The 17,220-nt window shown below is 38.0% G+C and overlaps 1 protein-coding gene across 49 annotated transcripts in view; it reads right to left on the reverse strand.

Annotated features, from left to right (window-relative positions):
• Window positions 1-17,220, reverse strand: part of Rims1 (regulating synaptic membrane exocytosis 1) — a 542,679-nt gene that overhangs the window by 167,590 nt on the left and 357,869 nt on the right. For all 49 annotated transcript variants that reach the window (XM_085836041.1, XM_085836042.1, XM_085836044.1 and 46 more), the window contains 4 exons: window positions 15,920-15,987; window positions 7,583-7,693; window positions 6,101-6,200; window positions 2,378-2,501 (listed from right to left, as the gene is read on the reverse strand). In XM_085836041.1, the coding sequence (XP_085692167.1) occupies window positions 2,378-2,501; window positions 6,101-6,200; window positions 7,583-7,693; window positions 15,920-15,987 (403 nt within the window). The remainder of the gene's footprint in view (window positions 1-2,377; window positions 2,502-6,100; window positions 6,201-7,582; window positions 7,694-15,919; window positions 15,988-17,220) is intronic.

A 17,220-nucleotide genomic window follows, 5' to 3' on the forward strand; every position in this document is an offset into this window, starting at 1 on the left:
AAAATCTTACACAGTCAGTTAAAATTTCAGAATGTGCTGCCGAGCAGTGGTGGCTAACACCTTTAATCACAGCACTTGGGAGGCAGAAGCAGGCAGATTTCTGAGTTCGAGGCCAGCCTGGTCTACAGAGTAAGTTCCAGGACAGCCAGGGCTACACAGAGAAACCCTGTCTCGGAAAACCAAATAAATAAATAAATAAATAAATAAATAAATAAATAAATAAATAAATGATAAAAAATCTCACAATGTGGAACTCTGAAATATTTTATGTGCTACTAATAGGAGGACCAGAGAGAAGTTGTGACCCCTCAGAGCTCCCACAGACTGAGTCACCAACCAAAGAGCATACAGGGGCTGGTCTGTGGCCCTGGGCACATATATAGCCAAGGACTGCCTTGTCTGGGCTCAGTGGGAGACCATGTGCCTAATCCTGTAGAGAATTGATGCTCCAGGGAAGGAGGATGCTGGGTGAGGGTGGTGAGGTGAGGTGGCCAGGAAAGTGGGGAGCAAAGGGGATGGGAAGGGGGTGAAGAACTATGGGAGGGTCACCTGGAATGGGGGCAACATTTGGAATGTAAATAAATAAAATAATTTAATAAAAAAATTCCAAAATCATTTTGGGTCACCATTTCACATTAATTGCTTCTGCAAGACTTCCTTGCATACAGTTCCATTTGTTAATAGAAGTCTTCTTAGCTATCTCTACTCACAAGTCTTGTGATCAGTAGTTTAACAGTGATCACAATTATAAATGACAAAGATGTTGTATTTGGAGCTTCCCCAAACATCTGAAAACAGCTTGGGCTTTTAATATGTATCAATCAAGGATTATGAATAATATCTTTAATGATTCCTGAAATCATTTTGTCAATAAATTAAACATTAAGGCCATTGAATGTCACTATTGAAATTAGAATTATTCTAATGATGTATATGACAGCTTTGATGCTCATTCAAGCATAGTATTAAAAGTCATATCCCTCTGGATTACACACACTCCATGGTGGACCAGGGCTTGGTTATGCTGATGACTATTTGATATGCATACAAACAACAGTAATATAAGTTAATCCAGTCTACTTTAATTGTCTGTTGTTCTCTTAATTTACAATAAATCACTATTTTACCTGAGGATTCTAAATGCACCATGTATCCCCAAAGTACCTGAAGATTTGTGCAGGGCTTAAGTATAAATTTTATTTTTATATTTTTCATTTTTCCCAATTTACTTACCTCTTTTTCAATCTCATATGTACCTCTGCACTAGAACATATAGCAGGTAAAACTAGCATAAATTATGATGGTGTTATTTTAAAAGTCTATGTGGAAATATATAATACTTTTAGAAATGCCTTCACTGTTTATTCTTTGTTACCACTTAAAATTGGTGGTAAGCTTGACTTGATCTTAGAGTTTGATATATTAATATTCTGTGAAATATGATCACACATTTTCATTCCATCAATATTAGGATGATGTTTTCTTCTATGTTTTGCACTGATATAAACTCATGGAAACAGTGAAAATTAAAGTTATCAGTTTTTCAACATAAGTATTTCAAATTATATATATATATATATATATATATATATATATATATAAACTTATACAATAGATATGACAGACATAAAAGTTACTTGCCAAATAGTGATCTCACTCTAATGACAGAGATCAAAATCCCTACTAAAATTTGTAGAACAGTAAATGAATTTTCAGCCTGGATTTGTGAGTTTTCTGGAAAAAGCCTCTAACATTATGGGGACTTCTACACAGATACAGAGAAATATTCTACTGTCTGTAGATTACTGAATCGTGATTAAAACTGAAGTTTCAGAAATGTCATGTATTGTAGTGCTTCACATATCCAAATATTTAATTTTCTCTGGTTGCTTTGAAATAAAACCTGAAGCCACTCTTTTATAATTATATGCAAAAATATTTTCTCCTTTATAAGATAAGAATTTATTCGTGATGTACAATATTAAAATGTCACAATGAGAATTTATCGAAGATGTATAATATTTAAATATCACAAGATGAATTGGCCCGTTACTCCCTTAAAGGAAATAACACTGATTACATTAGAAATGACCAAAAAGTCAGTAATGATTGAAAGAAAATGCTTTTTTATATTTAACTTGAGAAAACTATGAATCAATATTTTTATATTGGTCTATTGTGGACCCTCTAACATAGGGAAAAATCAGTATTCTAATTTTAAAAGTTAAGAAGAATTTATCATCTATTATATATGCCCATAATAGATTTTAAAACTATCCATGTTAACATGTACTGTATAACTGTAAAACCTTCCTTGCAAAACCCTGCTAATACATGTAATTTACTAGACTTAAGAAGTAAGTTTTTTTAGCCTTACCCAATAGGCCTTGAAACAATAATTTCAACTTGAGGTTCTGATTTTGATTCTAAAATAATGTTGTAAACTTCTTCGTTTGTTGCTCCCGGCAGGGGTTTACCATTCCACTCTAGAACTTCATCCCCTTGAATTTAAAAAAAAGGTATTTTTTTACCTTATATATTCTCTTTACTTTTCTTATCTTTTCTCTTTTTTAAACAAAAAATGCAAACCATACACCAATAATTTAATAATCAAGACTTGTCATATCATGTCTGCTAATCGATCAGTTCTTCTAACCACCTTTATATTTTTCCTTTGGTTTTCCTCCCCAAATAATACTGATCACTGAGAATAGTCCAATACAAAACTGCCTTTATCTTTTGAGATATATCAGAAATAATATGAAAGTAATTTCATGCTATGGGATGGAAATTAGCACGGCCTGTTGGAAAACACTGAAACCAATGGTTAGCAGCATGCCCTAAGGAATGTAGGCGGCTCTGCGTGTGGCGGATTCTTATTAAATGAACAAAAGGTCTGTTTTAGCAACAAACACTTTCTGGCATGATGTTTCCACCTCTAAGTAAGGCTCCATTATCTTCACCCAATGGACAACAGAATAAGAAGGCATGGAAGGGTTTGAGTTCATATCCATAGATAAGGTAACATAGGTAGCCATGGCAGTTACAAAGCAAGCAGATGTAAAAAAACAGTTGCATGACAGTTAACCCCCTTCCAGATGTTCAAAACACATACATTCTATACTGACCTTGTAGTGAATACTAAAGGAACAGTGGGAAATATTTAAGACTCTTAAGAATTAATGTAGTAATTAGTAATTAGTAAGACAGTGCAAGAGCAACATGGACAGAAATATGATATCCCATGCGGGGAAAAAGTGTTACAACCACTGGTTGTTATTTGAAATCCAGCTTTAAAGTACAGGATTAAGAGACAAAGACTTATTCTCATGAATATGTCAGAGTCTAACCGTTCCTCTACCAGGGCCTGCCAGCTCACAGCAGTAGATTCAGGAGAGCTGTCCTTGAGGTGGTGGTGACTCTTTGAGGTGTCTTATATTTTGATGGCCATGCTTATTCAGTTGTTCTAAGAATTTTAGGTGCTAAAATAATTAAGGACCTAACTATATTTAATGTTTAACTAATATTATTTTATACATTAAGGCAGACACAAATATAAAGATTTTAGAATGTATGTTATTTTTATAACAAATGGGAAAACTTTTATTAAAGTAATTCTTATTTTCTCAGAATTTCTTTGCTTAAAAGTAAAAAGTGTGAGCACTGCTTATGCTAAGTTAAAAAATATGGCTAGTCCCAATAATTAAATAAGTTTTAATGATCTGACCTAAGGAGTTACCTAGAAAGATTTTCAAATACACTTCACTGATAAGAAAGGAAAGGAAGCAATTACATATTTGTAATATGTTAGCAGTATCCAAAAAGTTTTTTGACCAAAACATGTTCAACACCACAGTTCTTTAAGCATATATATGTGTGTGTGTGTAATGAATTATACATAGATACAATTCATTAGATGTATACATATGTAATATATATGGATGTGTGTTCACATTTATACATATGCTGGGAAATATTTTATAAGACAGTACTTACCCAAATAATTCCCATTATATTTTGTTCTATCACTTTTTTCAAAATGATGAATATAAACAAATTGATTTTAATACATAATAGTGGGTGGGTTGCAATGCATTGCTAAACTAGTCTTCCTAGTTGATAATTACCTGGACACATAACTTTTAATAACAAGATAAATTAATACACTCTTGAATTTATGCATAGTGCAATAAATCAGAATACAGGAAATACTTAACATTCAAGCCATTTGCTAATCCGTAGACTATCACCTCAGATAGATGTAGTCAAGAAGGAGAAAAAAATAAAACAATACTTTGTCTTTATAGTTCATGTGAAAATATAATAGAGAAACCAATAAAAAAATCTTTAAATAATGTGTTTACTGCTATCACAAGCATCCAATTAGGAAGAAGTAGAATAAGTTGGTAACAGGAGCATAGGAATTTTAGTTATTGTTCTACAGGACATATATTCAATTATGAGCATTGAAGGATGAGAAGATTTCAACAGTCTGACCAGGTGGACAGCTGATGCCAAGGAAGTCTTTTGAGCGGCAGGCAGAAGCTCACCTGGATACAGGTAGACTGACCTAGCCAGGGGTTTCTGTAGGCTCACAGTGGGCAGAGCTACAAAGCTCTTGAATAAAAGGGTAAGCTAGAGGCACAGAGAGATCAACAAGGGTGAGGATGTGAGGTTTATGTTTCAGACGAAACCCAGCAGCAGTGAACCGTTTTGACTTGAAGAGGAGTCTGGTTGTAGAAATATAAAGATGGAAGTACTGTTCCAAAATCCTGGTAAAGGTCAATCAATCAATCAATCAATCAATAATGTCAGAAGTGATTTTTAAAAGCTAAAGCTGGAAATAGAAGAGAAGCCAGTTTGTACATTATAATATATATCAAATAGTCTCCATCATTGGGTCTACAACAATTAAAATTAAAAAGCACTGTTATTTTGTCCAAATCAACTGCTGAAAGGAAAAGGCAAACTTGCACGTTTTCCAATCATCTCAGATGAACCTCTATCAGTGTAGTTTTAAGCTGCCAGGCTCTCTGCTCATCACAGGATGTTAAAGAAGTGAAAACAAGAGGTTCCATCATAGAGAACAACCACCTCACTCACTTCTTCTGGAACCATCTAAGAAAGCAACAACTTGGCCTGGCAGTGGTGGCGCACGCCTTTAATCCCAGCACTTGGGAGGCAGAGGCAGGCAGATTTTTGAGTTCGAGGACAGCCTGGTCTAAAGAGTGAGTTCCAGGACAGCCAGAGCTACAGAGAAAAACCCTGTCTCGAAAAACAAACAAACAAGAAAGAAAAAGAAAAGAAAACAACTTTCAAAAGCTGTCATACTGCTCTCATCTGGGAACACTGCCTTCGTAGCTAACCTAGCTAACATTTGCTAGGTTTAGCTATAGCGGGATTCCTATAGTTTTTCAGATGTATTCTTGTGTCAAAGATCACCTTTTATTGGAAGAGCTACTGATTGCCTACAGTGGCTATTTCAACTAAAATTAAAAATAAGTTGCTAAAATAAAAGTTAAATTGAGCTGCGATTGAATACATCATACATTCAGTGTCTTCTTTGGCGGGGTCAGCTGAGGCTATAAAGAGAATACTAATAATAACACCCAGATACTAAAGACGTGGAATGATTTGTAACATTTCAATTAACCAATATTTCCTTAAATAATGTGTATAGGAGTCATTATTATAATTGGGATATGTGCAATAAATCAGATATAATTTCTAAAAAACTGTTCTGACACATTACAAACGACTTAGTGGTGTGGAATGTGCTCTTTACAAACACTAATCCACTTTGGGTTTGGATTTTTGTTTTATTACTTTGATTTTCAGAATTGGCATTCTTCCATTGTTTTCCATCTATGCTTTTATATAAATCAAAGAGATTCCTAATCTTACTGTCTCCCAATTGCTACTTATGCACAGAAACCCACAATTGAGTGGGTAAATATCTGTATCAGAAATAAAGCTGTACTTACACATGGTAATGACTTGGTGACAACTCACACACTTAAGTGGCTAAACACAGACCGAAACTCTTCAATATATACAAGGACAAAAAAAATCGCTTATACAGGAAAAGGGGGGAATTTACCTGCTCTTAGGTGTCCGACAACATCTGCCAGGCTACCCTTCTTTACTTTGGTGATGAAAGCACCAAGACGCCCTAAGTCCGTCATTTTTCCTCCAACCACCTGCAAAATGACAAATTCATGAGCTCTTACCACTACTGCATGAATACCATAGTCAGAGTAACTAACTGTACACTGTCTTCTAACATGCCTACAACTCAGCACAGGGACATTCGTGAAGTGCATTGTTTACTGAAGTAAATAGTAGTAAAGCATTATTGTTAAAAGCCACTGTAGAGGACAGCAACGTAAGAAGGACTGTGCACTGACTTTGTATATTGTAGTAACAAAAGGCTCTGTGGTGGTTTACACTCAGGAGACAGGTGTAGAACTCCCTGGTTGTGGTTAGGCATGGTGTGTTGGCGATGTTTGCACTGAATTCAGTAATCTTGCATAGCATGCTTATGTGTTAGCCGGCATATCTACATAAAGATATACCCCCTGTCCATATCAAATGTTGGCATTTTTCTATAACTGTGGTAGACCTGGGTTCATACAGACTGCAGATTCTACCCAACCAAGGCCACCTGGAGTGAATGACATGCCATTGTACAAAGTGTTACACTGTGCAAGTATCATAGCTTCAGCATATCTATTTCAAACCATCTGGATAATGTCATCTGCCATACCTGGCCATGTACACCTGACTCTCAAACATGAACTATATTCAAACATTCGACACGTTCAATTATACCTAAATTCAATATATCTGGCTATACAAGGGTCTCAAAAATACACAGTTAAAGATGGTCGATCGGAAGAGAGTAGGCAGGTGGAATGATACAGAATGGTAAGATTGGGCCACCGTTCTTTGGTCAGAGCTATTAATACTGGCTATCCGAATTATTCAACAGCAAGAGCAGTTAATACTAATACAAAATACAAATAGTACATGAATTAAATTTGTTATGTTGTGCTTTGGTTCAAACTCAGGCAAGGACTCCACATATGAGCTAAACCTACTCCCTAAATTAATGGCTCTCAACAAGTCAGACACAACAGCCATTATATCAAGCAAAATCTTTGAATATTTATTTAGGAAACTTCCAGCATAATCATGTGATTTAACATGGATGTCTGGATATACATAATGCAAAAATGCATGTATGCACACATGTGTATGTGTGCCTATGTATACAATGTGAATATCTTTCTGAAGCTAACATTCTCATTTCTATTGGAAGACAATAAATGCGCTTAAAAGAACCTTTTATCCTTTCCTTTCTGTGTTACAGTAACAATAGTTATTAGATAACACTTCCCTTACTGACACTTTATGTTGCTGCTAACATTGAAATTAACTGTATTCACTGGAGAGAATTTACTTTGAAAAAGAGAGGAAACGATTTAAAAACCAATTGTTGCCAACTTTGTGAATGCGGTCTGCTCTGTACTTTATCCTGGAAGAAGCATTATAAACCAGCGTTATAAACCTGGATACATACCTTCAGACCCAATAATGCACCTGATTCTTTGGGCATGGTTGTTCTTTTGTTAAGAATAACACGGCCAATTAATCGGTCCCCCTCTTTAGATGGCTGCCACGTTACAGGATGCTGTCAAAGCATAAAGTTTAAAAAATGAATGCCTTGTTTTATTTGCTATGACTACATTATCAGTAGTTGTAACATGATAAGATTTTTTGGGGCTAGAAGACACTCATTGGGAATTCTTTATTTAAACAGGTTCTATAGGGAGCTTATAAAGCTTTCCATTTAGAGCTATATTTTATTTGCAATGATTGTAAAAGTAGTTAGCAACCAAAGAGTCTCAAAAATGGCTCTGAAATATAACTAACTGAAAGGTTAATTATATCCTTAGTACACACAGGAAAAACCACATTTAAGTTGTTAATGCTGGTAGTGTATTGGGCCTCATTGGCTTACCCTACAATATAACTTTACTTTACGGTTATATAAAGTGTTATCATTCAGTAGATACTGCAGTGAATCTTAACTTTAACCAGGGTGTGATATGTCTGCTATGTGTCCCTATGTCATGATGCTGGGCAGTGGCAGCGAGTCACAGGTCCCAGCCATTTGTGCAGTTTGTAAACAACCAGCGCTCTACAGTACACTGTGCGGCAAAGTGATGGTTTAAGTAGGATAGGTGTGTGAAACACATTTCAACAATAATATTTTACCTTTAACTGGTTAATGTGAGGAAGCGCATGTACCACGATGCACACGTAGAGGTCAGAGGACAACTTACGGTTCTTTTCATTTCACAGTGAGGGCTCTGGGGATCGAACTTGGAATGAAATCTGGATTTAATTCCAAATATTTAAACTTGTTTTTGATAAAAAGTTTCCAAGCTTTTACCTACAGCCTTTAAAAATAGTTTCTTTAGAAGTTAAGTTAGACTAAGCACTGTGTGATCCATCAACTAAAACTTATCCAGTGCAATGGATAAGACTATTAGGTGTTTCTGTGTGTATCTGTATATTGTGCATGTGTTTCTGTTTTTATGTTTTTGTCCCTGAATGTGCTTATTTGTGTGTGTGTCTATGTTTCTCTCTCTCTCTCTCTCTCTCTCTCTCTCTCTCTCTCTCTCTCTCTCTCTCTCTGTGTGTGTGTGTGTGTGGGTGTGTGTGTGTGTGTGTGTGTGTGTGTGTGTGTGTGTGTGTAAGAACTACAGGATGAAATTCTTTCCAATATGCCCAGTGCTCTCCAAAAACATTCCAATGAGAAGAGGTTAAACTAACGAACACCTTGTAACCTGTCCTTACCTACAGAAGAGATGTCATCCAGGCTAACATAGTCCTCTCCCCTAGACTGTACTCTCTCAGTGGCATACATAATATCTCTGAAGTAATCTTAAAATTCCTATGCAAGAGAAAATTGAGCAGGGAAACCCAGCCAGGGAGTAAACATTAATGTATATGAACTCAGAGTTAAACTGGGTACCATCACATTATTTAAACATTATTATGGGTTGGACTTTCTCTTCTGGAGCAGTCATTAACTAGGCTTTAAAAAATGGTAGAACTAATTGTTCAGCTTTAATAAGATAAATTGTGTAAACAGCACTGTTATCTAACATTGATGCCAGGATCTGAATCTTAACAGATCTATTTACTACAGAGTATGGCAATGTTCTATGGCAATGTTTGAGAAAAGTCGTTTCCGGTGCGGACATATAAAACACTCTCCTGGGGAACATTTTTAAAGTTCTCTTCATTTAAAAATAATTTCAGGGTGAAAGTAAAACGAATAAATGTGCGTTTCTTGATTTAACTTGTTGATTATTCAGAGATAACCCCCCCCCAGCTCTTCAAAGTGGTCCTGTTGAATTAATAATGGTTGTAATAAAATCTGTAGTAGGACCTGAGTCTGCATTAGTTAGGGAAGCAGAAACCGGCCAGAGTAGGGCCACAGGCCTCATCCGGCCGGATCAGCACCAGGGTAGCTAGAGCGCAGGGTCTGCTGACACCCTCCAGCTACCCACGACCCCCGCCACAGGATTTTGAGACTGCTGGTGAGTGGAACACAGCTTCTGCTCCAGTCCAATCACGCAGGACCTGAGACTGCTCTGGTTGGGGAGAGAGAAATCCGACCTACATAGGGCCAAAAGCCTCTTCCGGTCAGAAAAGCACCGGGGTAGCGAGGGCGCAGGGTCGGCTGACTCTCGCCAGCTACCCACAACACCCGCCACAGGATCTTAAGACTTCTGGAGAGTGGAACACAGCTTCTGCTCCAATCCAATTGCGCGCGGGACCTGAGACTGCATTAGTTAGGGAAGCAGAAAACCGGCCTGAGTAGGACCACAGGCCTCTTCCGGCTGGACCAGCACCAGAGTACTGCCAGCTACCCACGACCCCCGCCACAGGATTATGAGACTGCTGGTGAGTGGAACACAGCTTCTGCTCCAATCTTTAAACAGTGACAACGACAACAACTAACCCCAGAGATTACCAGATGGCGAAAGGTAAACGTAATAATCTTCCTAACAGAAACCAAGACCACTCACCATCATCAGAACCCAGCACTCCCACTTCGCCCAGTCCAGGGCACCCCAACACACCGGAAAAGCTAGACACGGATCTAAAAGCATATCTCCTCATGATGGTAGAGGACTTCAAGAAGGACTTTAATAACACACTTAAAGAAATACAAAGGAACACTGGTAAACAGGTAGAAGACATTAAAGAGGAAGCACAAAAATCCCTTAAAGAATTGCAGGAGAACACAGCTAAAGAGTTTCAAATCCTTAAAGAAAAACAGGATAACCTAATCAAACAGGTAGAAGTCCTTAATGAAAAACAGGAAAACACATCCAAACAGATGATGGAAATGAACAAAACCATACTAGACCTAAAAAGGGAAGTAGACACAATAAAGAAAACCCAAAATGAGGCAACACTGGAGATAGAAACCCTAGGAAAGAAATCTGGAACCATAGATACCAGCATCAGCAACAGAATACAAGAGATGGAAGAGAGAATCTCAGGTGCAGAAGATTCCATAGAGAACATCGGCACAACAATCAAGGAAAATGTAAAATGCAAAAAGATCCTAACTCAAAACATCCAAGAAATACAGGACACAATGAGAAGACCAAAACTACGGATAATAGGAGTGGATGAGAATGAAGATTTTCAACTCAAAGGACCAGCAAACATCTTCAACAAAATTATAGAAGAAAACTTCCCAAATCTAAAGAAAGAGATGCCCATGAACATACAAGAAGCCTACAGAACTCCAAATAGACTGGACCAGAAAAGAAATACCTCCCTACACATAATAATCAGAACAACAAATGCTCTAAATAAAGATAGAATACTAAAAGCAGTAAGAGAAAAAGGCCAAGTAACATATAAAGGCAAGCCTATCAGAATTACACCAGATTTTTCACCAGAGACTATGAAAGCCAGAAGATCCTGGACGGATTTTATACAGACACTAAAAGAACACAAATTCCAGCCCAGGCTACTATACCCAGCCAAACTCTCAATTAACATAGATGGAGAAACCAAAGTATTCCACGACAAAACCAAATTCACACATTATCTCTCCACGAATCCAGCCCTTCAAAGGATAATAACAGAAAAAAACCAATACAAGGACAGGAACCACACCCTAGAAACAACAAGAAGGTAATCCCTCAACAAACCTAAAAGAAGACAGCCACAAGAAGATAATGCCAACTTTAACAACAAAAATAACAGGAAACAACAATTACTTTTCCTTAATATCTCTTAATATCAATGGTCTCAACGCCCCGATAAAAAGACATAGACTAACAAACTGGCTACACAAACAAGACCCAACATTTTGCTGCTTACAGGAAACTCATCTCAGAGAAAAAGATAGACACTACCTCAGAATGAAAGGCTGGAAAACAATTTTCCAAGCAAATGGTATGAAGAAACAAGCTGGAGTAGCCATTCTAATATCTGATAAGATTGACTTCCAACCCAAAGTCATTAAAAAAGACAGGGAGGGACACTTCATACTCATCAAAGGTAAAATCCTCCAAGAGGAACTATCAATCCTGAATATCTATGCTCCAAATACAAAGGCAGCCACATTCATTAAAGAAACTTTAGTAAATCTCAAAGCACACATTGCACCTCATACAATAATAGTGGGAGACTTCAACACACCACTTTCACCAATGGACAGATCATGGAAACAGAAACTAAACAGGGACACAGAGAAACTAAGAGAAATTATGAATCAAATGGATCTGGCAGATATCTACAGAACATTCTGTCCTAAAACAAAAGGATATACCTTCTTCTCAGCACCTCATGGTACCTTCTCCAAAATTGACCACATAATTGGTCACAAAACAGGCCTCAACAGATACAAAAATATTGAAATTGTCCCATGCATCCTATCAGATAACCATAGACTAAGGCTGATCTTCAATAACAAAATGAATAATAGAAAGCCAACCTTCACGTGGAAACTGAACAACACTCTTCTCAATGATACCTTGGTCAAGGAAGGAATAAAGAAAGAAATTAAGGACTTTTTAGAGTTCAATGAAAATGAAGCCACAACATACCCAAACTTATGGGATGCAATGAAAGCATTTCTAAGAGGAAAACTCATAGCTCTGAGTGCCTCCAAAAGGAAACTAGAGAGAGCACACATTAGCAGCTTGACAACATACCTAAAAGCACTAGAACAAAAGGAAGCAAATTCACCCAAGAGTAGTAGACGGCAGGAAATAATCAAACTCAGGGGCGAAATCAACCAAGTGGAAACAAGAAGAACTATTCAAAGAATCAACCAATCAAGGAGCTGGTTCTTTGAGAAAATCAACAAGATAGATAAACCCTTAGCCAGACTCACTAGAGGGCACAGGGAAAGCATCCTAATTAACAAAATCAGAAATGAAAAAGGAGACATAACAACAGATCCTGAAGACATCCAAAACACCATCAGATCCTTCTACCAAAGGCTATACTCAACAAAACTGGAGAACCTGGATGAAATGGAGAAGTTCCTAGACAGATACCAGGTACCAAAGTTGAATCAAGATCAGGTTAATGATCTAAACAGCCCTATATCCCCCAAAGAAATAGAAGCAGTCATTAATAGTCTCCCAACTAAAAAAAGCCCAGGACCAGATGGGTTTAGTGCAGAGTTCTATCAGACCTTCAAAGAAGATCTAATCCCAGTTCTTCACAAACTATTCCACAAAATAGAAACAGAAGGTACTCTAACCAACTCATTCTATGAAGCCACAATTACTCTGATACCTAAACCACAAAAAGACCCAACAAAGATAGAAAACTTCAGACCAATATCCCTTATGAATATTGATGCAAAAATCCTCAATAAAGTTCTTGCTAACCGAATCCAAGAACACATCAAAACAATCATCCATCCTGACCAAGTAGGTTCATCCCAGGGATGCAGGGATGGTTCAATATACGGAAATCCATCAACGTAATCCAGTATACAAACAAACTCAAAGACAAAAACCACATGGTCATCTCGTTAGATGCGGAAAAAGCATTTGACAAGATCCAACACCCATTCATGATAAAAGTCTTGGAAAGATCAGGAATTCAAGGCCCATACCTAAACATGATAAAAGCAATCTACAGCAAACCAGTAGCCAACATCAAAGTAAATGGTGAGAAGCTTGAAGCAATCCCTCTAAAATCAGGGACTAGACAAGGCTGTCCACTTTCTCCATACCTATTCAACATTGTACTTGAAGTCCTAGCCAGAGCAATTCGACAACAAAAGGAGATCAAAGGGATACAAATTGGAAAAGATGAAGTCAAAATATCACTCTTTGCAGATGATATGATAGTATATATAAGTGACCCTAGAAATTCCACCAGAGAACTCCTAAGCCTGATAAACAGCTTCGGTGAAGTAGCTGGATATAAAATTAACTCAAACAAATCAATGGCCTTTCTCTACACAAAGAATAAACAGGCTGAGAAAGAAATTAGGGAAACAACACCCTTCTCAATAGTAACAAATAATATTAAATATCTTGGCGTGACTCTAACTAAGGAAGTGAAAGATCTGTATAATAAAAACTTCAAGTCTCTGAAGAAAGAAATTATAGAAGATCTCAGAAGATGGAAAGATCTCCCATGCTCATGGATTGGCAGGATCAACATTGTAAAAATGGCTATCTTGCCAAAAGCAATCTACAGATTCAATGCAATCCCCATCAAAATTCCAAATCAATTCTTCAACGAATTAGAAAGTGCAATCTGCAAATTCATCTGGAATAACAAAAAACCTAGGATAGCAAAAACTCTTCTCAAGGATAAAAGAATCTCTGGTGGAATCACCATGCCGGACCTAAAGCTCTACTACAGAGCAATTGTGATAAAAACTGCATGGTACTGCTATAGTGACAGACAAATAGACCAATGGAATAGAATTGAAGACCCAGAAATGAACCCACACACCTATGGTCACTTGATCTTCGACAAGGGAGCTAAAAACATCCAGTGGAAGAAAGACAGCATTTTCAACAAATGGTGCTGGCACAACTGGTTGTTAACATATATAAGAATGCGAATCGATCCATTCCTATCTCCTTGTACTAAGGTCAAGTCTAAGTGGATCAAGGAACTTCACATAAAACCAGAGACACTGAAACTTATAGAGGAGAAAGTGGGGAAAAGCCTTGAAGATATGGGCACAGGGGAAAAATTCCTGAATAGAACAGTAATGGCTTGTGCTGTAAGATCGAGAATTGACAAGTGGGACCTCATGAAACTACAAAGCTTCTGCAAGGCTAAAGACACCATCAATAAGACAAAAAAACCACCAACAGATTGGGAAAGGATCTTCACCTATCCTAAATCAGATAAGGGACTAATATCCAATATATATAAAGAACTCAAGAAGGTGGACTCCAGAAAGTCAAATAACCCTATTAAAAATGGGGCTCAGAACTGAACAAAGAATTCTCACCTGAGGAATACCGAATGGCAGAGAAGCACCTGAAAAAATGTTCAACATCCTTAATCATCAGGGAAATGCAACTCAAAACAACCCTGAGATTCCACCTCACACCAGTCAGAATGGCTAAGATCAAAAATTCAGGTGACAGCAGATGCTGGCGAGGATGTGGAGAAAGAGGAACACTCCTCCATTGTTGGTGGGATTGCAAGCTTGTACAACCACTCTGGAAATCAGTCTGGCAGTTCCTCAGAAAATTGGACATAGTACTACCGGAGGATCCAGCAATACCTCTCCTGGGCATATATCCAGAAGATGTCCCAACTGGTAAAAAGGACACATGCTCCACTATGTTCATAGCAGCCCTATTTATAATAGCCAGAAGCTGGAAAGAACCCAGATGTCCCTCAACAGAGGAATGGATACAGAAATTATGGTACATTTACACAATGGAGTACTACTCAGCTATTAAAAAGAATGAATTTATGAAATTCCTAGCCAAATGGATGGACCTGGAGGGCATCATCTTGAGTGAAGTAACACAATCACAAAAGAACTCCCACAATATGTATTCACTGATAAGTGGATATTAGTCCAAAACTTAGGATACCCAAGATATAAGATACAATTTGCTAAACGCATGAAACTCAAGAAGAATGAAGACCAAAGTGTGGACACTGTGCCCCTTCTTAGAATTGGGAACAAAACACCCAGGGAAGGAGTTACAGAGACAAAGTTCGTAGCTGTGATGAAAGGATGGACCATTTAGAGACTGCCGTATCCAGGGATCCATCCCATAATCAGTTTCTAAACGCTGACACCATTGCATACACTAGCAAGATTTTGCTGAAAGGACCCAAATATAGCTGTCTCTTGTGAGACGATGCCGGGGCCTAGCAAACACAGGAGTGGATGTTCACAGTCAGCTATTGGATGTATCACAGGGTTCCCAATGGAGAAGCTAGAGAAAGTACCCAAGGAGCTAAAGGGATTTGCAACCCTATTGTTGGAACAACATGATGTACTAACCAGAACCCCGGAGCTCTTGTCTCTAGCTGCATATGTATCAAAAGATGACCTAGTCGGCCATCAATGGAAAGAGAGGCCCATTGGACTTGCAAACTTTATATGCCCCAATATAGGGGAATGCCAGGGCCAAAAGAATGGGAATGGGTGGGTAGGGAAGTGGGGGGCGCTATGGGGGACTTTTGGGATAGCATTGGAAATGTAATTGAGGAAAATATGTAATAAAAATATTTAAAAAAAAAAGAAGAAAGTCAAAAAAAAAATAAAAATCTGTAGTAGATCCAGAAAGATGTTTATTGAGAGAGAAACAGAGGATAATCAACCCACATAGAAATCTTGAACTGGATATGCTGTCAAAACACTTACCGAACTAATAGGCGACGTTTCCCTGCTATGCCACGTGGCAGGATCCAACCAGTAGTAATCCAAGTCACCTGTGCAGTGAAAAGGGACAAAAAGGGGTTACAATAGAAAATGCACTAATTTCAGCATTATGTCAAGTCCATGGAAAGAGAGCTTAGGGTATTAAGTCATCAGGGTTGAGACGAAAGGACGAACCATCCAGAGACTGCCCCACCCGGGGGTCCATCCCACAAACAGCCACCACACCCAGACACTACTGCATACACCAGCAAGATTTTGCTGACAGGACCCTGATGTAGCTGTCTTTTGTGAGGCTATGCCAGTGCTGGCAAATACAGAAGTGGATGTTCACAGTCATCTATAGGATGGATCACAGGGCCCCCAATGTAGGAGCTAGAGAAAGTACCCAAGGAGCTGTAGGGGTCTGCAACCCTGTAGGAGGAACAACAATATGAACTAACCAGTACCCCTAGAGCTCGTGTCTCTAGCTGCATATGTAGCAGAAGATGGCCTAGTTGGCCATCACTGGGAGGAGAGTCCCTGGGTCTTGCGAACATTATATACCCCAGTACAGGGGAATGCCAGGCCCAGGAAGAAGGAGTGGGTGGGTTAGGGAGCAGGGCAGGGGTAGGGTATAGGGGACTTTCAGGATAGCATTTGAAATGTAAATGAAGAAAATATCTAATAAAAAAAGTTATCAGCATTTGCATCCCAGACTAATAATACACAATTGGCTTGATAATGTTAAGGCTCGAATCACATCAGTGAAGGAGCAAGTGATACAAACATACTTCAGGCAATCAAGAACTATCCTTCAGTGTCGCCAGTCATTTTAGGAACATGAGACACAAGAATAAAGAAATTTAGAGGGTTCATCCTCCCAGCTCGGCAGCAGGAAATTCTGTATCAGACTATAGCCTGCCATCTAGTGGCAGAGTCTATCCTTTGCGTTGAAAATACTTAAATTTTAGGCTCTTTCTTTTCTACTCATCTGCAATACTTCCTACCTTTCAAAGTCATGTGGTGGTCCATATCTGCCTTCATTACCTGACTATATGGCACACCTACCTAATACCTACCAATAAATACACTATCGATCACAGCTTAGCAAAGGCTGCATGCAGATGATGTTGTATCCCAACAGTATTACCAAGGACATAAAGAACTTTAAAAAGCTTTAGCACTGTATACATGGATTTATAAATATTTATTTTAATATGTATTTCTAGCATAATGCCAAATAAAGAAACTTAGAAAAAAAAGGAAATTTTTAAAGGAGAGATGTTTTCATGAGATAAAAAGCC

Source organism: Mus caroli, unplaced genomic scaffold (assembly GCF_978045245.1).
Source record: "Mus caroli unplaced genomic scaffold, Mus_caroli_1 scaffold_1, whole genome shotgun sequence".
Lineage (NCBI taxonomy): Eukaryota > Metazoa > Chordata > Mammalia > Rodentia > Muridae > Mus > Mus caroli.